Below are 23,205 nucleotides of genomic sequence, written 5' to 3' on the forward strand. Positions count from 1 at the left end.
GAGCTAGTACGTGTCCCTCCCCGGGTCACTGTGTCTGCTCCCAAGTCAGCAAGCAGGAGAAGTCCTGTAGGGGCATTTGAGAAGGTGGTGATGGGTCAGGGTTGGGGGTAGGGAAGCACAGCCCACCTTTCCTTCCTCTTTTTTTTTTTTTTTTTTAAGATTTATTTATTTATTTGACACAGAGAGAGAGAGAGAGAGAGAACACAAGCAGGGGGACTGGGAGAGGGAGAAGCAGGCTTCCCGCTGAGCAGAGAGCCCAATGCAGGGCTCGATCCCAGGACCCTGGGATCATGACCTGAGCCGAAGGCAGACGCCATAATGACTGAGCCACCCAAGCGCCCCCTCTAAGGTTTTTTTAAGGAACTTTCTCGGTGTGCTCTGGAGAAATCTGAATTGTACTCTTGCTCAGCAGCTGGCCCTCCGTGAGACTGGTGGAAGTGGGGGCAGGAAGGGAGAAGGGACAAACCCTCTGGGGGGAAGGAGAAGGGGAAAATGGGGGCTCGCAAAGAGAGGACACAGAGCATGGCTAGCGGGGGTGTCCAGTCCCCACAGCTTTTATGTTTCTCACGTGAATTTCCTTCCTGCCATATTTTCTCTTGTCACAGTCTGTGATGTCACACTGCCCTCCTTGACTTGCTCCGCAAATGACAAGTGCTACCATTTCTAAGCTCTTACTCTTCCTCTGTCTAGGCCCTGGGCTAAGTGCTCTACAACTGTTAAACAAGTTCACCCTCACAACAGTCCCAGTACAATTATCACTGTCCTTTTGACGAGGAAATATGAAGCACAGAGAGTTAAGCAACTTGTTTCAAGTCACAAAGCCAGGCAGAGTTGCTGCAGGCCCTGAATCTAACTAGCCATTACTCTGCCTCCAGGACCTGCTTGGTTCTCATCACAGCCCCTCTCTCAGCTCCTGGCCCGTTTTCAGCATGGACTTGAATCCTTTGTCCCAACCCCCTGCAAGCAAGCACAGAGCATGGCCTAGAACTCTGCATGATAAAAGGGAAATCCTACTCTGCCTCAGTGTCCCTCCCACTGGAAGCAGGGCTCTGGGACTCCAACTCAGAAACAGCCTGTTAGGAATGGTGATCATGGGGTGCCTGGGTGGCTTAGCTGGCTAAGCATCTGCTTTTGGCTCAGGTCATGACCCCAAGGTTCTGGGATGGAGCCCTGCTTTAGGCTCCCTGCTAGTGCGGATTCCTCTTCTCCCTATGTCCCTCCCCCTGCTCCTGCTCTGTGTCTTGCTTTCTCTCTCAAATAAATAAATCAAATCTTAAAAAAAAAAAAAAAAAAAAGAATGCTGTTCATATTAAGTCTCCTATTTAAATCGAAGTTACTCAAATTATATAATCAATACCTGTTGATGATAGAAAATTAATTATGCAAGTGTCTATTTAAGAAAATAAAAATCACCTCTCATCCCGTTTCTCAAAGATAAGCACCACCCCTCGCCTTTTGGAGTATTTCTTTCCACATAGGTATGTTTAAAGAACATATGTATTTTTTTTTTTCTTTTCAAAGATTGGCTCATACTTAAACATATACTGCATTCTAAAAAGATTTTATCATTTGTAAATGCGACTTATTCAATTACTCTGCTCCAGAGCCCTTATCATGGCCTAGCAGCTGTTTACTTTTACCTATTTATTATTATTAGTTTTGGCTGTCATCCCTGAATGTAAGCCCCACGATGATGGGGGTTTGATGATGGGGGTTTTAATCACTCTTCAGCTGTCTCTGCAGGGCCAGGAACCCTAGATGCTACCTGGGTGCCTCAAGGATATTTGGTGAGTATGTGAATGAACAGATGGCTGACTGCAGTCCGAGACCTGTCTGTGTCCCAGGCACTGGGGGAGGAGGGGCATTCCCTATCACCTGCACCTGGGAGGGGGGTGAGGTGGACAGGGGAGTAGAGGAAGTTAGTAGAAGCATCACTCTGGAGAGATCCCAGAGGCGTCAAACCCGGAAGCCAGGGGTCATCAAGAAGTGTGTAGAATACGCACATGCCAGCTGTAGGTCACGCCGGAGCAATGCTCTAGTTTGAGACAAGCTGACTCTTAAGCTCATATCCCAGCTGAGGCCACCCCTGCTCCCCTGTTCCTCAGTGTGTACGCAGCTGACCCCAGGGCACACAGAGGGGGACCATGACTATGTCCCTGTTGGATCTCCAAGTGCACAGGCCTTCAGTGGTCAACTGAGATCTAAGCGGGGGGGGGGGGGGGGGGGGGGGGGGGGGGGTGAGCTAAAGTCTCAAGGGCGCTCCTGGGGTAAAAAAACGGCTGCCAGGCAGGGGGTGTGGCCTCTTCTCTGTAATCACTTCCCCCCAGGCTCTCCAGGGTTTTGCGGACAGGGAGCATGGTGCCAGGGCTTTGCTTTTAGGCCTAAGCGGAAGAGGAACAGCCCGAGCAGATGCCACCATAACAAGTGACTAGGATACCCGGCAATTTGGATGCATGCTGAATATTAATGGACAAGATAACACACAGTAGAAGGTCTGCCTCCCAATAATATGGGAGCAAATGGCATAAGGGGTCTTTCAGGGGTGATGGAAATACACCAATCCAATACAATTGGATTATGGGAGGGGCTGCACAACTCTATCAAGTTCATTAAAAATCACTGAACTGCACACGTGAAATCAGGAGCTTTTGTGGGATGTATATTATACCTTGATAAAGCTGTTAAAGAATAATATAGGGGGGACTAAGTGGGTCAGGATATAGTTCAACGAGGACTGGCTAAGGGTTGGTGGCTGTGGTCACTGGCTGAGCGCTGTTCTATTTTCATAGATGTTTGAAATTGTCCATAATAAAGAATGAAAAAAACAACAACAACGAAAGCTCAGGGAAATAATGAATAATGAAGGGGGAGAAAGGAATTGAAATTTGCAGTCATCTCTGTTGTATTAAGGCACCCGTGGGAGTTAGGGAGTTGTTACTTTTATCTGTAAAACTATAATAATAAATCAATAATCTCATGTCATGAACAGTTCCGGACACTGATGCCACGGGGCTTCATCCAAGAGCAGACAAGGGTTTTTGGTTTCTTCAGATAAACCCAATTCCAGCCGAAGGTGACGGGGTCACCAGACCAAGTACCAGAGCAGAGAGCACCTCCGAGGCAAACAATCACCCTGGGGGCAGAGAGCATGGGGGTGTGACCAGCTGTCCCCAGGTGGACAGCTGCTGCCTGTGGTTCTTGGTACAAGGTGGGCTGGACACAGCATGGCCAACCTTCTGCCAAGAATACAAGGAACATTCTGGAGCAATGTTTTTCCATGATTGATCAGAAAAACAGCCAAGCTGCTTTGATCAATTTGGCAGTGGGGTGTGAAAAGTATATCCAAGGCGCTCAGATGTCTGGAAATCCACGGTTTGATTTTATAAGCCAAAGAGCCTTTGTAAGCAAAAAAAGAAATGAGAAGCCTTATATTAAGATGAGACCTATTTCTTCCCTAAAAGGGCAGCTGCCCCATAGCAACCTGGATTCATTCTTTTAAAACCTTTCCTTCGCCCCAATCTTACCAACACTTTTGGCTTCTAAATCCTTGCTCTCCAGAAGCTAAGAACCCTTGCAAACTCTTTTCCCAATGGAGAGTTCTCTCAACTCTGGTTTATCTTTGCTTCTTCTCTAGGGAGCACCCCTACCTATGGGCCGAGATAAGGAAATAAAGGGAAAACTCAAGGCAGCACAGCCAGACTTGAGGCTACAGGGAGCATGCCATCCCCCAAGTCCCCTTGGGTGATGGTGCTTGCCCTAAGGACATGGGGAGCCACTCCGAACAGGCCTCTCAGGAAGAGCTGGTGGGCAGCCCTCATCGCTCAGGGCCCAGTCTACACATGGGTGTCCTTCTCCCTAGACCGTGCCACATGCTCCAGGACTGAGCCCCTCTTATCCCACTCTCCACAGGGAGCAGCCCTGTCCACCAGTCACTGCCCAGAACCAGGCCACCACGCAGGCCTGGGACCTCCCTCATGTCCTGTTGACAAAGCAGTCTCTGCTTCAGCCAGTTGGATCCAGGGTCACATGATGCCATACGCAGGATTCTAGGCCAGCGATGTCCACCAGGACTTTCTGTGATGACAGAGAAGTTCTCTACCTGTGCTGTGCAGTGTGGTAGGCCATGGCCACAAGTGGCGATGTGGCTGGTGAGGGGGGCGCCTGGGTGGCAGAGTTGAAACCACTCTTTGTTTTGGCCCAGGTTGTGATCTCAGGGTCATGGGATCCAGCCCCACGTCGGGTGCCATGCTCAGTGTGGAGTCTGCCTGAGTCTCTTTCTCCTTCTTCCTCTGTCCCTCTCTATTGCTCTCTCTGTCCCTCAAATAAAAAAATCTTAAAAAAGAAAAGAAAAGGAATGTTGTTAGTGAGACCAAGGAACTGAATTCTTAATTTATGTTTAATTGGTTTAAAGTTAAATAGCCACACATGGCTAGTGGCTACCATATCATACAGTTCTATACTGTCCATAAGGCATTCTCTATCCTTCTGTTCCCCAGACTGAAGGGGCCTCTCCCTCCCCCAGCACCTCACTCCCATCTACCATACTCCCTACTCCCTACTCCTACTCCCATCAACCGTATCCTCTTCCCAGGCTCGTGCCCCTCACAAGATGAAACTTCCTTGCAGATCCAGGCAGGGTCTGGGCCTCCCTGGATCTCGCAAGGGAACCACTCAGTGAGAGAACTCACTCACCAAGTACTTTGTCCCTCCTTGGATTTAGTGTCAGGCTCCCAGCAGTGGCTGTTCCTATAGTCAGAGAGATTGGTGACTTTCCACAGATATGAGGAGAGAGCATACACTCCAGCCATCAGTTCCATTCCACGTAAATCCAATCTTATTTCTGACAGGCAGCTTGACTATGGTATGACTGACTGCCTCAGCTCAATGGCTGCGGCCACTTTCTAGCTGTCAGGACTCACTCTTCCTCGCCTCGAGTTCCTCATCCAGTGAGGATAAACCTTGTAAGGACGTTGTGAGGATCAAATCAGTTACCACATGTACCTCTGGACTGAACACCAAACTATCCTATTAAAACACTCATGGATTAAAAACAAAAACAAAAAACAAAACACTATGGGTATAAGTCAAGATTTATTTAGAAGAATAACACAGTGTTATGAAAGTGGAGACCTTCTTAAAAACCTAAGTATTCAATAGTACATTGATTAAATTATGGCTCACCCTCATGATAAAATACCATGTACCCATTAATGAAAATGTTCAACTACCTAAGAAAAACAAAGTCAGGCACAAAGCTTTAATTCCTCCCACCGCACACCACACAAATAAAACTAGAGACAATACATGTAACGGACACAACCACAGACAAAATGTTAACTATGAAAATTCTGGTGTGATGGCATTATGGGTGATTTTTATTCCCTGGGTGTTTTTTCATATTTTTAAAAGATGTCTATGTTGAAATGTATTACTTTCATAATTACAGTAAACATACTTTAAACAATCTTGCTTTAATAACTTGGGAAGATATTCCCAACATAGTAATAAATATAAAAAGGGTCCCAAAGTGAAAAAAGGTCACAATGTGAAAATACCCTTGCCTGTATGCCAAGAGATAAAAACGGAAGCCAAGTCCCCAGCATGTGGTTCATGGCTCATCGTAACTCAGGGTTTTAGATGAGCGGCGTGGAGACTCTAGTTTGTTCAGGATAATCCTAGTTTATGCCCCAGACCAGCTGGCCAGTGGTGTCTCCCTAGCTCTTAAGTGTCATAAGAGGTTCTAATTTTCCCATTTGTGTTTTCCAATATTTCTAAATTCTAATGAACAGAATGTGTTTCCTTAATTATGATTTGTGCTGTTGAGATTGGAACGTAATTTACAACAGATTAGTGCTCCTGATCTCCCCACTGCCTCTAGGTTCTAAAATCAGTGGAGGGTCTTCTGGTCAGTGTAAGGACCTATTTGGAAACTGTCCCTGCTCCCCTTCCCCCAGGGGATTTACTTGCAGACAAGTCCCGGAAACCAGCTTCACGTAACAAAGCCCAGATACAAAGGTGGGTCAGGCCAGGTGGAGACGTCCGATCAGTGGGGGGCTGCATACTGTCTCCCTGGTTACCAAGGAGTATGGGCCCCGCCCTTTGGGAGCCTTTTGGGCGCCGATCCCAATCAAGGTGTAATAGGCTGGTTCAAATGTCTACTAGGGTAAACTGTAACTCAATTGGTCACCTAGCATCACTGTGGAGTTTCCTGTGTGTGTTACAATCTCACTGGCCACCTGTGCGTGGCCAGGCCCGACCGCATGGCCTTTGCCCTTAAAAGCTAGTCTGTGAAACAGAGAAGGGTCGCCCTCTCTTGTAAGAGGTGCGGCGCCGAATGTTCCGTTAGATTCTTGATGCTTGGCGCGAAATAAAACTTTGCTTGACCTTCGCTTTGTATCAGTTTCGCTCCTTTAATCACGGACCCATTATTGGGGCATAAGAGTCAGTAGGATCTTAGAACCAAGACAATACAACATATTAATTCAGAAATGGGAAAACACAGAAAATCTATTAAATGCTATTTTTTGTTGTTGTTTTTTTATGATTACAAGACCTAGAAAACTGGATAAAATCAGCTGGATAAGACCCTTCTGTGTAGCCACGGTCTTACTGGTAGAAGGGGTTAGTGTTTCTCAGAGGTTCCCTGATGAGATGATTAACAAAATAAAAGACTGTGACTGCCAAAGAATCTTCTCCAGGACCAGAAGGGGGCAGGGGCAGGGCTTACAGCCCTTGCTGGGACCTGAGTGGGGGTGCAGGTTTATTATTTCCATGAATGGCTAATTTCATTAGGCATGGGGGTAAATTCTATTACCCCCATTCCATAGATGAGAAAACTGAGGCATGGAAGAGGCATCTGCCCCAGGTTGTAGAGCTGTATGCACAGAGGTGGGATTCAGGTTTTCCATTTCATTCTAGAATGTGCTTCTTAATCACAGTATTATTGCTTCCTGCCTCTTTTATGTTTTTCCCAAGCTGTGAGACTGAGCAGATGAATGCATCAGCAAAGCCCTGATTTGTAAAGTTTTCCCAAGGACTCAGTGGTCTGGGGTGGGGGTACAGGACGGTGCAGTGGGGAGGACTGGCAAGGAAGGCTTAACCCAGCTCTCTGCAGCTTCCGCCTCAGTAACGAGGTGTAAACAGAGCACCCAACACTCTATCTATGCATAGTCACTGACTGTGTCTCCCCAAACGGCCACAGCAGCATTTGCAGTCCCACAGACTCTTCCAGAACCTTGCTGTTCCTCACCAAGAAGCAGAATCTATTTCCCCTCCATCGACCTCAACAGCCTTGCTGGCCACCTCAAATATGGTGTTAAACAGATCTCAGTACTGACTTCCTTCTGCCCTCTGTCTTAAAAGACGCTCACACCTGGAACCTTGCTACCATGTTACAAGGAGGCTCAGACTCTTGGAGAGGCCACGCGTGGCTGTGTCCAGCCCACAGCCCCAGCTAAGGGCCCCGTCGCCAGCCAGCATCAGCAGCCCATCCCAGCCCCGGCTTTCAAGGCTTCTTAGCCCAGGCCCTGGCATTACCGAGCAAAGTCAAGGCCTCTTCACTGGGCCCTGCCCCAATTCCTGCCCCCACAGAATTCCAGAGAAGAAGTGGCTATCTTACACCACCGAGTTCTGGGGTAACTTCATATGCCACAGGGCAGCTGGACTGTGGATGAAAACAGAAGAGGCCCCCGCTTGGTCTGTTTTGAAAGTAGCGTATGAATTGTTCTGGGTTTCGGGTTCTGATTCTTTGCACAAGGAAGTGGAGCTCCATCCAGAAGGCAGCGGTGGGCCCAGATGAGAGACAGCCAACATCTGTGACCTGCACCTGGGACTCCGGCTTCAGTACGTCCCCTCAGAATGTTCTCAGGCCAGACTCAGCCGGAAGGCAGCTGTCACCCCGAGAGTCTCGCCGTGAAGTACTGTGTAATGAATCGCCACAGGGGGATGACGTGAGAACGGCTCCATGGAGCCCACCCCCGCCCCGCGGCACTGAGTCCATGCTCATCCTCAGTCATCTGCAGATGAGAGGCTCTGCCCGAGCTAACACCGCTGCCCCTTGAGGCCCCGGCTTGCTTGAGGTAAATGAAACATGCCAGTGACGCTCAGAGGCAACTCTGGAGAGCTCTTGGTCTAGGGCACCCTGTCGCCCAGAACCCACGAGGGAGGAGGAGGAGGACAAGGAGGGGAGCAGCTCGGCTGGTAGGAGTCATCTACGTGTGCTTCCGGGCACGACTTCATTTGGCTACAAGGCCAACCACCAACTGTATCTACGTGCACTCTGCGTGCTGCTGCCCACGTGGGATTTAGGTTCAACAAGTTCATTCAAGCTAACGTGGGTTCTGTGGCCATGCTATCTTCCCATCCCCCACTTTGGAAAAAAGATTTTATTTCTTTATTTGAGAGAGAGCGAATGAGCAGGGGGAGGAGCAGAGGGGGAGGGAGAAGCAGGGCCCCCACTGAGCAGGGAGCCCGAAAACGTGGGGCTCGATCCCAAGAGTTCCTGACCTGAGCTGACAGCAGGTACTTAACTGACTGAGCCACCCAGGTGCCCCCCATCTCTTTTCTTTGCTCAAGCTACTGTCCTGAGGGGCCTAGAGGACAGGAGACATGGGGACAGTGCTGAGCCACTCCAGTGACCCCAGTGGAAGCCAGCCCATATCAGATGACAGAAGCCAACCCCCAGCTGTGGAAGCAAGCCTTGTTCACGAATAGCAGGGCCAATCCCAGCCGACCTCAGTCACGTGAGCAATAAACACCTGTTGTTATATGCCACCAAAGGGTTATGACTATTTGTCAGACAGCAAAAGCTAATTCACACATCTGATTTCAAAACAGCCCTGGTTTCCCAGTCAGGCAACCCTGGTTTTTAAAACGGAAAGAAGAGGGAGGGTGCCTGGGTGGCTCAGTGGGTTAAAACGCTGCCTTCGGCTTGGGTCATGATCTCAGGGTCCTGGGATCGAGTCCCGCATCGGGCTCTCTGCTCAGCAGGGAGCCTGCTTCCTCCTCTCTCTCTCTCTGCCTGCCTCTCTGCCTACTTGTGATCTCTCTCTCTCTGTCAAATAAATAAATAAAAATTAAAAAAAAATAAAATAAATTTAAAAAATAAAACGGAAAGAAGAGGGGCGCCTGGGTGGCTCAGTTGGTTGTGTCTGACTCTTGATTTCAGCTCAGGTTATAATCTCGGGGTCGCAGGATCAAGTGCTGCATTGGGTTCCATGCTCAGCAGGGAGTCCGCTTGGGTTTCTCTCCCTCTCTCTTTCTGTCCCCCCTCCCTGCTTGTGCTTGCGTGCTCTCTCTCTCTCAAATAAATAAATCAATCTTTAAAAATAAAATAAAAGGGAAAGAATAAAGCTATTAATTCAGTGATTATTTAGGAAGGACCAACTACGGTGTCAGCCCTGTGCTCAGCACAAGGGATACAAGGCTATGCTGGTTTCCCCTTCTGCCCAAGACAATCCTAAGGAAACTGTAATGCAGGGAATGAGTTACACGGCCCATACTTTGGCGGGTGTTCTGGGGAAGTAAATATTTGGAGAAGCTGTGGGGCCAGTCCCAGCAGGAGGCCTGGCATCCAGCCCTGGGCCTGATGCCAGAAGTGAGTGGCTGTTGGATCTGAGAATGTGGGCGTGGGAGGCCTTGATTAAAAACCCAGGGAGTGTCATGCCAAAAAAGTGCCAGCCTGGGGAAGAAGAAATTAGTCTGGGATAAAAAACGACAAGGCAAGTATGCAAGGACCATTAAGGGATTGTAAGCATGTGTCACTGATGGAAAACCACAATTGTTAAGGCTGTCTGATCATCAGAAGGGACCCAGTGAGGAGGAGAGAAGGGAGTCCTGCGTGCTGGCCAAAGGCTGGTGCTCAATCTGTAAGTACAGCCAAGTGGGAGCACTAAAGCATGGCCGGCAACCTCTAGAGGTCCAACAGTCACTCAGCAAACACAATTATTAGTGAGCCAGTCAACCATTCTGGGACTCAGTTTCCTCATCTTTAAAAGGCAGATAATTGGGGTGCCTGGGTGGCTCAGTGGGTTAAAGCTCCTGCCTTCGGCTCAGGTCATGGTCTCAGGGTCCTGGGATCGAGCCCCACATCGGGCTCTCTGCTCAGCAGGGAGCCTGCTCCCTCCTCTCTCTCTGCCTGCCTATCTGTCTGCTTGTGCTTGCTCTCTGTCAAATAAATATATAAAATCTTTAAAAGGGGGATAATAAAATCTACCACACAGAGTAGATGGGAGGATTAAATGAGCCGATTTGGGCAAAATATTGAGAACAGCTTGGAACATCTCTAGTAAACATTCAACAAAGAATAGGTATTAGAAGTCTTTTCAGGGTTTTCTTGGGAAGAGTAAATGGGATGTTTGAGAAGCTCTTAGCAGTGTAGCTCTTACACAACGATTCTCCAAAAGGGTGAGGATGTTCAGACCCAGACACAACTACCTTAAAAGAAAATGGGATAAATGCCGTCCAAGAGGTGCTGTTTGTGAGGAAGGGTCTGGAAAAAGGAGAAGGTCAGGCACGTCCTCTGTGAGAGGCAGACGTGGCCCTTGTAAGGACTCTGTAGGAGGTAGGATTTGAACATACAGTGAAGGAAACATGGGGAATTCCAGCAGAGGGAACATGACAAAGGGAGGCTCAGGGATGCAAAGGCACAGGGCATATTTGGGACTAGGTGAGTTGTCCATTTGGGGCAAACCCCACACACGTGTAAAGGGGCATGATGGGAATGAAGCTGGCAGGGAGGAGTGGGCACCAGATGCCAGGCTCAGAAAGTAGACACTATTGATGGGCAATGGGGAGCCAGTGAAGGTTACTGAGTAGAGAAGAGCCACAGGCAAAACTGTATCTCTGGACACCTAATCCAGTAAGTGGGCTGGAGATGGGAGAGAAGAGACTCAGGTCAGTTAGAAGGCTGTGTTAGTTCCAGCAAGACAACGAGGACTGAGAGCATCAGCCAGAGGCGATGGGTGGGAGAGAAGGCGGCCCTCGAGGACCCAGACTGCATGACCCCTACCCTCCCACCACCTCGTCCATGCAGCTGGTGAGTTCCAACAGGAAACTCCCTTTGCTAGCTTGGTAGGGAGGTAGCTGCCTCAGATTCCTCCGAGTGTTGACAAAATGCTCAAAATGAGCTGGGGGAAAAAAAAAGAGCTGGCAATTCCATCTGTCCAAACACTTTCACACACGAGCCACAGATTAAAGAAAAATCTGCCAGGCCGCATCCATTCTGCAGGCCATTAGCTGTCCCCCACCACCCCCGCTCTCTGACCCCGTTCGGGAGAGCAGCCCCCCAGAGAGGACCTCTTCTGCCTGCCCTCTGGCTGCCTAGGCTTCTAGAGAGCACAAAGCCTGCCCATGGGGAATCACCTCCTTCCAACAGGCCAGAAAAGGGACACCTTGCCCTTCCCGCCTCCCTCCTGCAGCTACACTGTCCCCAGCTCAAAGGCATGACTACTGTGACCCTCATCTCCAGGTTCAGCGAAGTCATTTCAGAAGGCAGGTGTCAAGCAGGCCCTTCTCCGATGTCTCTGCTCTCTCACTTCTCTCGCATCTGCACGCCAGGGGAAAACAAAGACCTGCCTTCAGAAAGTTCTCCACTCGCTTGGCCTTCACGTATTAAAAATAACCTAGGAAGGCTGGCACCCAGCCACTCCCTGCATTTCCCCTTACCGGACTGCAGAGTCACGGAGAGTCCTCTCCCACCAACACAAAAGCCGCCTGGTGACAAGACAAAGAGGGCCTTTCAGTCCCCAGGAAGCAGCCCAGCTTCTGCCCTGGTGCAGATGCCTTTAAAGGAAGCAGAGGGTGTGGTGTAAACAAAGCCCCACCCCTGTGCACCTGCTAAGGGGAAGGGATAAATCCAACACAGCCTTCCAAGGGCAGTCACCACAGCAGGCACTTAGCTCCACGGTAAGGGGAGGCCCCTCAGCTTGAATCTGGCTACTAGGCTCGCATGCTTCTTCCTAAATCCTGTTTCTGAACTGGGTCCACAATCTCATGTTTTGTTTTTTGTTTTAACATGTGGGCAGAAGTGAGAAACAGGTAAAGCCTAGAGCAAAAGCTGTCACAGGATGAGGAAAGAGAGAAAAGAATTCTGAGTAACCCACATCAGACTATTAGTACGTGAATGTCTCGAAGGGACAGACTGGAAGTGGGCTGAATCATTAGTCAGCTTACGGATAAATTCTTTCTAGGCTATCAGAATCCCTCAACAAAATATTAGCCTTTCAAATCCAACAATGTATAAAAAATATAAATATACAAAGTTGAGTCACAACAAGTGACTCAACTTCATTTCAGAAAGGCATGGCAGGTTCAACATTTGAGAATCAATGTATATACATCATATTACCAGACTAAAGATGTAAAACCAAACATGCATATCAATTAATGCCAAAAAAGTATTTGACAAAATTCAATACCCATTCATGATAAAAAACTCCAGCAAACAAGGATAGCAGGGAGGTCCCCTGACCCAATAAAGGGCACGTTTGCAAAAATCTACAGCTAACATCTGATTTAGTGGTGAGAGGCTGCCCTCTTTCCCCCTAAGATAGGAAACAAGGAAAGACTGTCATCTCTCACCACTCCTATTCTGCATATTTCTGGAAGCTGCACTAAGCCAAGAAAAAGAAATGAACGACATATAGATTGAGAAGGAAGAAATAAAACTTCTTTATTTGTAAACAGTACAATTGCCTACGTAGAAAATCTCAAAGAATCTCCATAAAAAGATCCAAGAACTAATACATGAGCTTAGCGATGTCACTCACAGGTTGCAAGGTCAACGTGTTTGCCTACATTAGCAATGAACAACTGAAACTGAATATTAGAAACGCACAGGACTATTTATGGGAACAACAAAAAAAAAAAAAGGAAAAAAGGTATTTATTAGTATTTTTAGTATAAAAAGTATTTATTAGGTATAAATCTAACTTTAGAGACTGCTCAAACTACTATAATGATAAAAGAAATCAGAGAAGACCTAAATAAGTGGAGAGGCAAAACCTGTTTATGGATTGGGAGATGCAACACTGCTAACATGCCAATTCTCCCCAGATCCATATAGGGATTCAAAAAAATCCCAACCAAACCCCAGCAGGCTTTACGGGTACATGTTGACGAGCTGATTCTAAAATTTACATGGAAAGGCAAAGGGGTTATGATGTGGGGAGAGGGACTGACTAAAAAGGGACAGCACAAAGGCATTCTGGAGGGTGATGGGGCTGTCCTCTATCACTCTGTGGTGACAGAGACATGACTCTACGCATGTGTTGAAAGACAAAACTCTTCTTAAAGTTCTGATATGAATTGTGGTGACGGCAGCACAGATTCTGTGACTATACTAAAAACCATTGAGTTGAACACCTTAAATGGTATGGTTTGTGAATTATATCTCAACAGAGCTGTTACCAAACTCCACCCACCCCCGCCCCGCCACCGCAAAAAAAAAAAAAAATTCTGCAGGGAGATGGTGCAATGATGCTGCCAAACCACAGAGTGGGAGATCTGGGGACAAGAAAAAATTCAGAGGCCCCAGTCCTCACTACACTTTGTAAAGACTTTACTGTGCCATTTCCACAGCCCCCCCTCTTTTTTTTTCAGAACTCTGACCTTTTCTCTGCCCTGGAATTTTATTGATCACGACAGAAAAACCTTTCAGAAACCCCCCTGCTGTGGAAATGGCAGCCCCCATTGTTGGGAGCCCCCAACACTCACAGCTCACCCACACCAGGGCCCAGGTGTTCTTGAAGGTACCCAATGATTCACACTCTGACCCAGCACACACGTCCATATGCCTAACACTGAGAACAACAGGGAATCTTGAACATTTGCCTCCTACTGCTCAGGAGAAAAATTTTTGATCAAGAAAAGCGACATGACTGACTTGGGGTTACCCAGCTGATGGGTGGCAGACACAAGAGCAAAGCCTATGTTCTTTCTTCATTGTCTCGATACCTCTGTTGGGTCAAGAATAGAGCCTGGCACATAGGACACATTCAAAACCAGAAAACTGAGGGCAGAATAAAAGTTCCACGTACCCTGAACAAGGGGGAATGAGTTCTCTCCTCATTCCGACACTGACCTAGGCCAATCTAACTTTCCCATCAAAAGGACCAGCACGGAGTCCAAGAAATAAGAAGGGGACACGCAAAGGGGAAAAGAGGATGAAGACCCTTGTAGGAAACAGGACTACTATCAATATGAAGAACAGACGCCATTGATTTCTGGAGAAAGGGGTAAAGCTCTCACCAGGCACTGAGAGGAGGTAATAGAATAATTAACATTTCCTCAGAGCTCAAATGCTTCATACAGGATCTAGATAGTAGCCTAGGAACCAGGTCATATCATCATCTCCATCTCACAGATGAAGAAACTGAGGCACAAAGAGATTAGGTGACTAAACTGGACTCTCAATCCAGCAGTGGGGATTTCACTAGCTGTGTGACCCGGGAAAGCTACATAACCTGCCAGAGGCTCAGCTTTCCCATCTGGAACGTGGGGATGACAAACTACCTCATTTAGAGGTTAGCTCATCCGGGGTAATACTGGAAAAGCACTGAGCACAGCACCGGGCACAAATTACATGCTCTACATGTATTATGTGCAAAATAAAAGCCTCACTGGGTCCACGCAACATTCTAGTATGGTGAACAAGCTGTAGGCCATGTATCATAACATTCTTGGGTTATCACCACCTCTTCCTTCACTGAATCTTCTCGGAAAGAGTCTCTTTCGGTGTGTGAGTGAGAAACTATAGAAACCACCACTTCATCAGCTTTCTTTTTCCCCCCAGTGAGGAGGGGCTCTATCTGAAATGCTTGGCCTTTATTTTTCTTCAACTTTCTCCTTGGCCCCAAGGAACAGAGATGGATATTGACTTAAAGCAGACATCTGTTTGGGGTGCCTGGGTGGCTCAGTGGGTTAAGGCCTCTGTCTTTGGCTCAGGTCGTGATCCCAGGGTCCTGGGATTGAGCCCCGCATGAGGCTCTCTGCTCGGCAGGGAGCCTGCTTCCTCCTCTCTCTCTACCTGCCTCTCTGCCTACTTGTGATCTCTGTCTGTCAAATAAATAAATAAAATCTTAAAAAAAAAAAAAGTGGACATCTGTTCAGGGGCAGACAGTCTGTGCGATTTGAGTATTTATTATCTCAGTAATTTGTACTTTACTTCTTCCTAAAGGAAGAAGGTGACAGAAGGGGGCTTGGTAAGAAATGTCAAAGAGGAAGGGAAGAGCAGGGATTTGCACCAAATAGGAACTATGAACACAGTGCTGAAGTATCATTACGAAGAACAAGAAGCACGTACAAACTTTCAAAGTCCGTGCAAAGTTAAGAATAAAAATTTAATCCGAAAAGCTTAGGTTGGTCATTAGGATTGAGGGGGTGGAGAGAGTTTCCTGGAAACAGACTCTGGAACAGGTCTCATGCCCCAAATGGCAATTGTGGGGCAGATACCAAATGAGGAAAGAAGCAAATAAGTTAATTATGTATTACAGAATCCCATGCCATGACTTCTAATATGTGTGTATATATACTGTAAAATCAAAACAGCAAGGTGAAAAATATCAAAAAGCAACAAACAACTGGTTTGTTGAAATCAAGTTCCAAACAAAAACTTTATAGTTTTTGCCCGCCTTATAATGAAGGGCTCAGCCTGACAACACACAGGCCCACCAATCCATTTTAACATCATGAAAATAGAGATAAAGAGAGATCATGTATTACCTGATGGAAATACACATCAGCACCCATGATGTGGTCTTGCAACAAATTTGAGTCTGATGAGCCTCTAAATCTAACTGCCAATTTACAGGAAACACGGAGGACTGGAGAACTTCTTAATGACACCATAAGGATGCACTCAGACACATCTACTCAGTGGGAATGAACCACAGGAATAAATGAGTAGGTGTGTCCAAGAAATAAATTTATAAGGAAAAAGAAGGAGGGAAAGGAATGCACAGATTAAAAGAAACTTGAGAGGGCGCCTGGGTGGCTCAGTCAGTTAAGTGTCTGACTCTTGATTTGGACTCAGGTAATGATCTCAGGGTCTTGAGATCAAGTCCCATGTTGGGCTACATGCTGGGTGTGGGGCCTGCTTAGGATTCTCTCTCTCCCTCCGCCCCACCACCACTCCTGCACATCCTCTCTGTCTCTCAAAAAAATTTAATTTAAAAATGAGCACATAAAAGAAACTTGAGAAACATAAAGGAAACACAATAAGTGGTTTTTGTTTGGATCTTCATTTCAACAAACCATTTGTTTAAACACACAATTGAAGAAAGCTGAACAGACTGGATATTTGATGATGTTAAAGAATTACAGTTAGATTTTTAAGCTGTAACAATAGTAATCTAATATAAGTGTTTGTTACTAAAAAAGAATGCATACTGAAATATGGCATCTAGGACTTACTCCAAAATAATCTGTGAGGTAGATCAGAGACAGAGACGAAACAAGGTTGGCAATGTATTGGTAATTGTTCTAGCCGCGTGATGGGTCGGAGTGGGGTCATTATAATATTCTTAGCAGGCTTATGCTGAAAATTTCCCATAATAAAAACTTTAAAAAGCAAGATAACCAACAATGTGTACAAGCGAACTATGGAAACAATGTTGCCACAGGGAACTGTGGCAGCCCAAGAGAGGTGTATAGAAACTTTACCCAATTTATCCTTTTAGACTTTGTGAATTCTTTGTTGAGAGAGCATGGGAGTGGGGAATGGTGGGGTTGACAGAGAGAGAGAAAGAGAGAATCACAAGCAGACTCCTCACCCAGCACAGACACCGACGCAGGGCTGGATCTCATGACCCTAGGACCATGACCTGATCCAAAGTCAAGAACTGAACTATGTGAACATATATAATTATACATAATACACATTATATATTGAGTATATATTATATGTGATATGTATATTATATATTTTTAAATGATTTAAAATGTTAAAAAAAAAATAGCAACTATAGCAGAGATGGCTAAGTGATATAAAAATCTGTACTCCTCCTTCCAAAGTACAGAGCTGTAGGTAAGAAGTGGTGCCTAGCCAGGGAACAAGGAAGAGGAAAGGTTATTGTGTGAAAGCACTGGAACTGAGGGTCTATTTGTTATAGAAGCTAGTGTTCTACTGTTACAGCAAAGAACTCAAAGAAATACTGGGGATGAAAAGAAGCTTAAAATGAAGGTATAAATTAGTAAATTCTGAATACAAACAAAATTGACCAAAGTTGTTTTAATAATACCTTCTAATTATTAGAACGTATAATGGTCAATAAACTGGCTCATTCGTCTCCATGACATTTCACGATCTAAATGGATCATATACAGGCTGTAAATTAGAAATCACTTTGAATTAAACAAAATAACATACATATCCTCTGAGCAAAAAATCCTCTCTCCTGCAATTTATCTTAAGAAAATGAATGCTGGGCACCTGGGTGGCTCAGTGGGTTAAGCCGCTGCCTTCAGCTCAGGTCATGATCTCAGGGTCCTGGGATCGAGGCCCGCATCGGGCTCTCTGCTCAGCAGGGAGCCTGCTTCCCTCTCTCTCTCTCTGCCTGCCTCTCTGTCTACTTGTGATCTCTCTCCGTCAAATAAATAAATAAAATCTTAAAAAAAAAAAAAAAAAAAAAAAAAGAAAATGAATGCTAACCAGAAGAAAGCTCTAGTATTGTACAACAACAGAGGTTGACAATTTCTTTGTTTTTTAGCGACAAGTGAGGAGGGGCAAAGGGAGAAGGAGAGAATCTTAAGCAGACTCCAGGCTTAACATGGAGCCTGTCGCAGGGCTCCATCTCATGATCCTGAGATCAGGACTTGAGCTGAAATCAAGAGTTGGATGCTCAACAGACTGAGCCACCCAGGCGCCCCCAGAGCTTGACAAATTTTTTTGTAAAGGACCAGTAAGTCAATATTTTAGGCTTTGAAGGCCATACAATCTTTGTTATAACTACTCAGCTCTGCCACTACAGTGCAAAAGCAGCCATATGCAATACACGTAAGTGAATGAGTTTGGCTGTGTCCCAATAACACTTTATTTATAAAAACAGGTGGCAGGCTGGATTTGGATGCAGGGGGCTGTAGTTTGCCAACCTCGGCAAATGTTCAATGTAATATCATTTATAGTAGCTAAATGCTCAAAAACAACCCACATGTTCAAAAGTGAATGGTTAAGTAAATTAAAGAATATCCATTTCAATGACTGTACATATTATGCACAATTACAAAGACTTTATAGCAACAGACATGTTCGTAAATAAGGAATTTTTTAATTTAAAAAAAAGGAGGAAGCAGAATCCATGATTATAATCAGTAGGATTACAGCTCCGCAAACTTCATGTACACTCTCAGACAAGGACCAAACTAGATCATCTGTGGAGTCTGTGGAATGGTGAGGCCATGGGTGAATTTTGTTTTTAATTTCTGTGGCTAGCAGTAATTCCATATACTACCGCCAACTGAAAAGCCAATTTTGTGAACTGACCAAGAAGCTTTCAAGCCCTCTACCTTCCTTCCCAATGCTGGGCCTTTGCAAAGGCTGTTCCCTCCTCCCAGACACTCCCGCCTTCTCTTGCCTTGCCCCTTCCCATACTCAGGGGAGGTTCCTTCCCTAGAAAAGTCTGACTTATGGACTAGGGAGGACCCCTGTTACCTGTGCTCACAGCATCCCCTCTTTCCGCCTCCATGACACTCACCACCCTGACACTAACCACACCTGACTCATTCAGAGATGCTCCACCTTGCTCATTTTTACTTCCCTGGAGTCAGGGCTATAACTTACAAATGCCGTTGGCCGACCAGACCGTCGCTGTGGAGTAGTTATCTTTCCCTGCCCTGTGCCATATGCTGGCATCAAAACTTCAGAAGGGTGGGGCGCCTGGGTGGCTCAGTGGGTTAAGCCACTGCCTTCGGCTCAGGTCATGATCTCAAGGTCCTGGGATCGAGTCCCACGTCGGGCTCTCTGCTCAGCGGGGAGCCTGCTTCCTCCTCTCTCTCTCTCTGCCTGCCTCTCTGCCTACTTGTGATCTCTCTGTCAAATAAATAAATAAAATCTTAAAAAAAAAAAAAAAAAAAAAAAAACTCCAGAAGGGTGTCAGCAGCATGGAAGAACATTCCAGAGACACGAGTGGCGCAAACCTTAAAGCGCTGAGAACCAACGGTTTGTGGAGCTGAGACGGCGGGATGGGGAATCAGACATGTTCGGTATCATTGCCGGAGCGGGAGTCAAAGAGAGCCTGTGAGCCCACCACCAACGGCTTTCAGTTCTTTTATGAACTCTTCTAAGGAATGCTCCACTGCTCTCACTCTTGATGGCACAAAGGACAACAGGGTGTGTAAAAATACTTTAAAAAAAAAAAAAAGGAATTTAGAAGAGGAGGGCTTTGATGGCAAAAAAGGTTGTAGGAATATCTTAAGCAATTTATTTTCCTTCATCAGTTTTTCTTTTTATGTTTTCCTAAGAGTATATAAAATTCCGATTTAATTAAGTCTCTTCAAGGGGTGCCTTTTGGTTCAGTTAGTGAAGTGTCCAACTCCTGATTTCGGCTCACATCATGATCTCAGGGTCCTGAGATCAAGCACCCCGCCTCCCATCACACTCCACACTGGGCATGGAGCCTACTTAAGATTTTCCCTCTTCTTGTCCTTCTGCCCCTCCTCTCCCCTCTCCTTCCCTCCCCTCTCTCTTCCCTCAAATAAATAAATAAATAAATAAATAAATGATAAAAGTAAGAGAACTCTTCCAATGAGCATAAAATAAAAATTCCAATAAGAGAAGTGTCATCGAATTACCATTTTCTTTTTTTCTTAGCCGTGCCTCAGAGGTAATGAAACCTGACACCTGTTCAGGGTCTGGATTTTGTGCCCACAGGAGAGACATGGACCTGCCCTGTTCATCACTGGAGCCTCACAACAGGCATGTCTGATGAAGTCCCAGGAAATAGCGCCCTGCCAGCCAAAGGGCCACGACCAGGACCCCACCCTAGGGTTAGCGCCTGAGCCAGAAATAGAAATCCAAAAGCAAGCTCGCCACATCTGGCACTGGATTTGTTTAGCCTTTACTCCAATTCTGTAATGCCACTATTCAGCGTCTGCCAGCATCGTGTTAAATTCGGAATCCTGTCCTGACAGCTTGACACACTGACAGACACTTCCCTCATCCCTAGGCTTGTCTCTGTTTGCTCTGGCACAGCAACCCGCTGTTTTCACAGTGTGAGTCAGTGGAAACTTGTCAAGTCAACTAAATAGGAAAGAGAGGTGCTCTCACACCAGCAGCCAGGGCAGCGAATGTCACTTTACCAGAAACTCCAGGCCGGGCATCCTAGTCTCTCCCTACTAGGGTCTCATCTGTATCTTCCTCATCCTCTCCTCCCTCCGCAGGGAGACCCTCCACCAACATCCTGGCCTGAAGTTAGTGCTGTGGGCATGCGGTGCTTCGAGGCCTGGCACAGGGGCCCTTCCCAGAGCGGGGCCCACCCCCAGCCTCTCACAGGCACACATGGCATTACCACGCCATCTGAGAAGATCCAGGTTTCACGTGGGCTGACTTTTTTGAAAGGAGGGCTATTACCAGGGGCTTTGGCAAGAAAATATACTTTCACTCATTAAAAACAAAACAAAACTGGGCACCTGGGTGGCTCAGTCGGTTGGGCATCTGCCTTCACTCAGGTCCTGAGATGGAGCCCCACGTCAGGCTCCTCGCTCAGTGGAGAGTCTGCTCTCTCCCTCTCCCCCTGCTCTTGCTCTCTCTCACTCTCTCTCTCTCTCTCAAATAAATAAAATCTTAAAGAAAAAAAAAGAACTGTTGTGAAGGAATCAAGACTGGGGAAAAGGACAGGGTGGTGGGGTTAGGGCGGTGTTAGGGGGATGACTTCAGAGGAGGGCACTGGAGAAGGCCTCTCGGGCAGGACAGGGAGTGCTCTAGTAGGAAAGCAGGCAGTCTCTACCCTTAGATTTGTTTCTGTTTCCTGATCTGTAAAATATGAGAAATAGGGCCTTGGAGCCTCCACATATAGCTGACAGAAAAGGAAAGAGTAGAGAATCCTGCCCCTTAAAAGCCTCCAGCAGGAAGTGACAAATACCTCTTCTACTCGGATTCCACTGGCGAGAACTAGTGGCAGAGCCACGCGGACACAGCCGGCAGGAAATGTCTGCCTATACAACTGTCCATCAGGAACCAGCCCACACTGCAAAAGAGGGAGCGTGAGCTTGGGGTGAACAGCTAAATATCTGTCACCACACTGAACCCTGTACCACAGTAACTGACTGCACAATTACAGTGAATTCCGATGCTTGCAATGAAATATGAAAAACAGTAGTATCTAAATGATAGGGGAAGGTCAGGAAGATTAAGTGAGGTCATTCCTGTCAAGTTCATAGAATGGGAAATGGTAGGTGACGAGCCCTCAGGAAAATTTAGCCATTGTCCCAAGGATGTGACATGTGAGCTAAGTCTTTTTTGTCTTTTTGTCATCGTTGTTGTTTTTTGACTAGGACAGGCAGTTAAGCTCCATATAAACAACTAACTTCAGAAAGGAAGTTTACAAAAGGGTCTCGTAAGCATAAAAATTGAGATAAGGTGTATGTCAGGATCCAGACGTGTTTTCTTCCCCTTCTTCCTTTGCATCAACCGTGGCTATAAAACACTGCCCTCCAAAGTAACTTTAATGTCCAGTGATGGAGTGGCTCTGTCCTGGATTCTTTGGAAATGTCAACGTCACGAAAAACAAAAAGGACTCGTCCGGCTTGAAGGAGATTAAGGACACAGGACAAATGAATATAACTCATGATCCAGGACGGGATCCTAGAGGAGAAAAAGGACATCAGTGGGTCAACTGGCGAAATCCAAATAAGGCTGGTGGGAGAGATAATAGGGCTGGTAGGAAATGCATACTGGAGTATTCCTGGACAAAAGAGCATGACGTCTGCAGCTTACTCTCAACTGATTCAAGGAAAAAATAATATATACATATATATGCAAAATGATTATTAGACAAGTGTGTTAAAAGGTTAATAGTTGAGAATCTGCAGGGAAGGATATATGGAGAATTCTTTGAACTGTTCCTGCAAAGTTTCTGTAAATGTGGAATTATTTATAAATTAAAAGTATAAATGTATTTATAATTAGAGACTTAAGTCACAGGGCACATCTCCAAGTATTTTTTTTTTAATTTTTATATATTTTTAAAATTCTTATTTTATTTGAGAGAAAGAGAGAGGGAACACAAGCAGGAGGCGCAGAAGAGGCAGAGGGAGAAGTCGGTTCCCCACGGAGCAGGGAGCCCAATGTGGGACTCCATCCCAGGACCCGGGAATCATGACCTGAGCCAAAGGCAGATGCTTAACCAACTGAGCCCCTACAAACATTTTTTTAAAAATTGCAACTATTTCACAAGCAGGGCTAACTCAATCACCTTAAGACATATTTTGGGGGCACCTGGGTGGCTCAGTCGTTAGGCATCTGCCTTTGGTTCAGATCATGGTCCCAGGGTCCTGGATTGAGTCCCACATAGGGCTCGGCAGGAGGCCTGCCTCTCCCTCTCCCACTCCCCCTGCTTGTGTTCCCTCTCTCACAGTCTCTCTCTCTCTGTAAAATAAATAAATAAAATCTTCAAAAAAAAAAAAGAAAAGACGACATATTTTGGGGCTGCAATATCTTATCTTTAAAAGTTCTACTGGAATGCTATAAAATTTACTTGGCAATCTAATGGTTTGGGGGAATTGGGGACATTTCATTTGATGCCCGAAGAAAGCCAAAAGCAGTTCTTTGGAATGTACTTTTCATCTTTTGTCTCTACTCTGCATCTGAGAATGACTCTCCAATGCTCTCTTCATGTTTGCTCTATCTTTATGGTCCTGCTTTTCTCAGCAGAAATTCAAGGACTGCTTCTCTTTTTGAATAAGCTATTAAGGAAAAAGATATACCAAAATAAAGAAGATTGAGATGTAATTGCCATCCAGAGTGTCAGGGGATGGCCATCTCTTCTCTGAAACACTGTTCCTAGAAGCAAGCAATGCCTCTACACGGAGAAAATAGTAAAAGTCTACAGTCTACGCTGCTAAGGATTTTTAGAATTTAACCACAGTGGAAAGTCTTGAACTGGCTGTACTAGTTTCCTGTGGTTGCTGTAAAAAATTACTATCAACTTGGTGGCTTAGAAAAACAGAAATTTATTCTTTCACAAGTCTGTAAATCAGACCCAGAAATCAGTA

The 23,205-nt window shown here is 46.1% G+C and overlaps 1 protein-coding gene across 3 annotated transcripts in view; it reads right to left on the reverse strand.

Moving 5' to 3' along the window:
* CMTM7 (CKLF like MARVEL transmembrane domain containing 7) overlaps positions 1–23,205 on the reverse strand; it is a 58,007-nt gene that overhangs the window by 22,051 nt on the left and 12,751 nt on the right. The window contains exon 1 of one of the 3 annotated variants that reach the window (XM_032320233.1): positions 4,100–4,221. The exons of the other annotated variants lie outside the window; for them this stretch is intronic. Coding sequence (XP_032176124.1) covers positions 4,100–4,220 — 121 coding nt within the window. The 5' untranslated portion in view covers position 4,221. Of the gene's footprint in view, positions 1–4,099; positions 4,222–23,205 lie in introns of those variants that run through there. 3 annotated transcript variants of the gene reach the window in all.

Source organism: Mustela erminea, chromosome 1 (genome assembly GCF_009829155.1).
Source record: "Mustela erminea isolate mMusErm1 chromosome 1, mMusErm1.Pri, whole genome shotgun sequence".
In the NCBI taxonomy this organism is placed as follows: domain Eukaryota; kingdom Metazoa; phylum Chordata; class Mammalia; order Carnivora; family Mustelidae; genus Mustela; species Mustela erminea.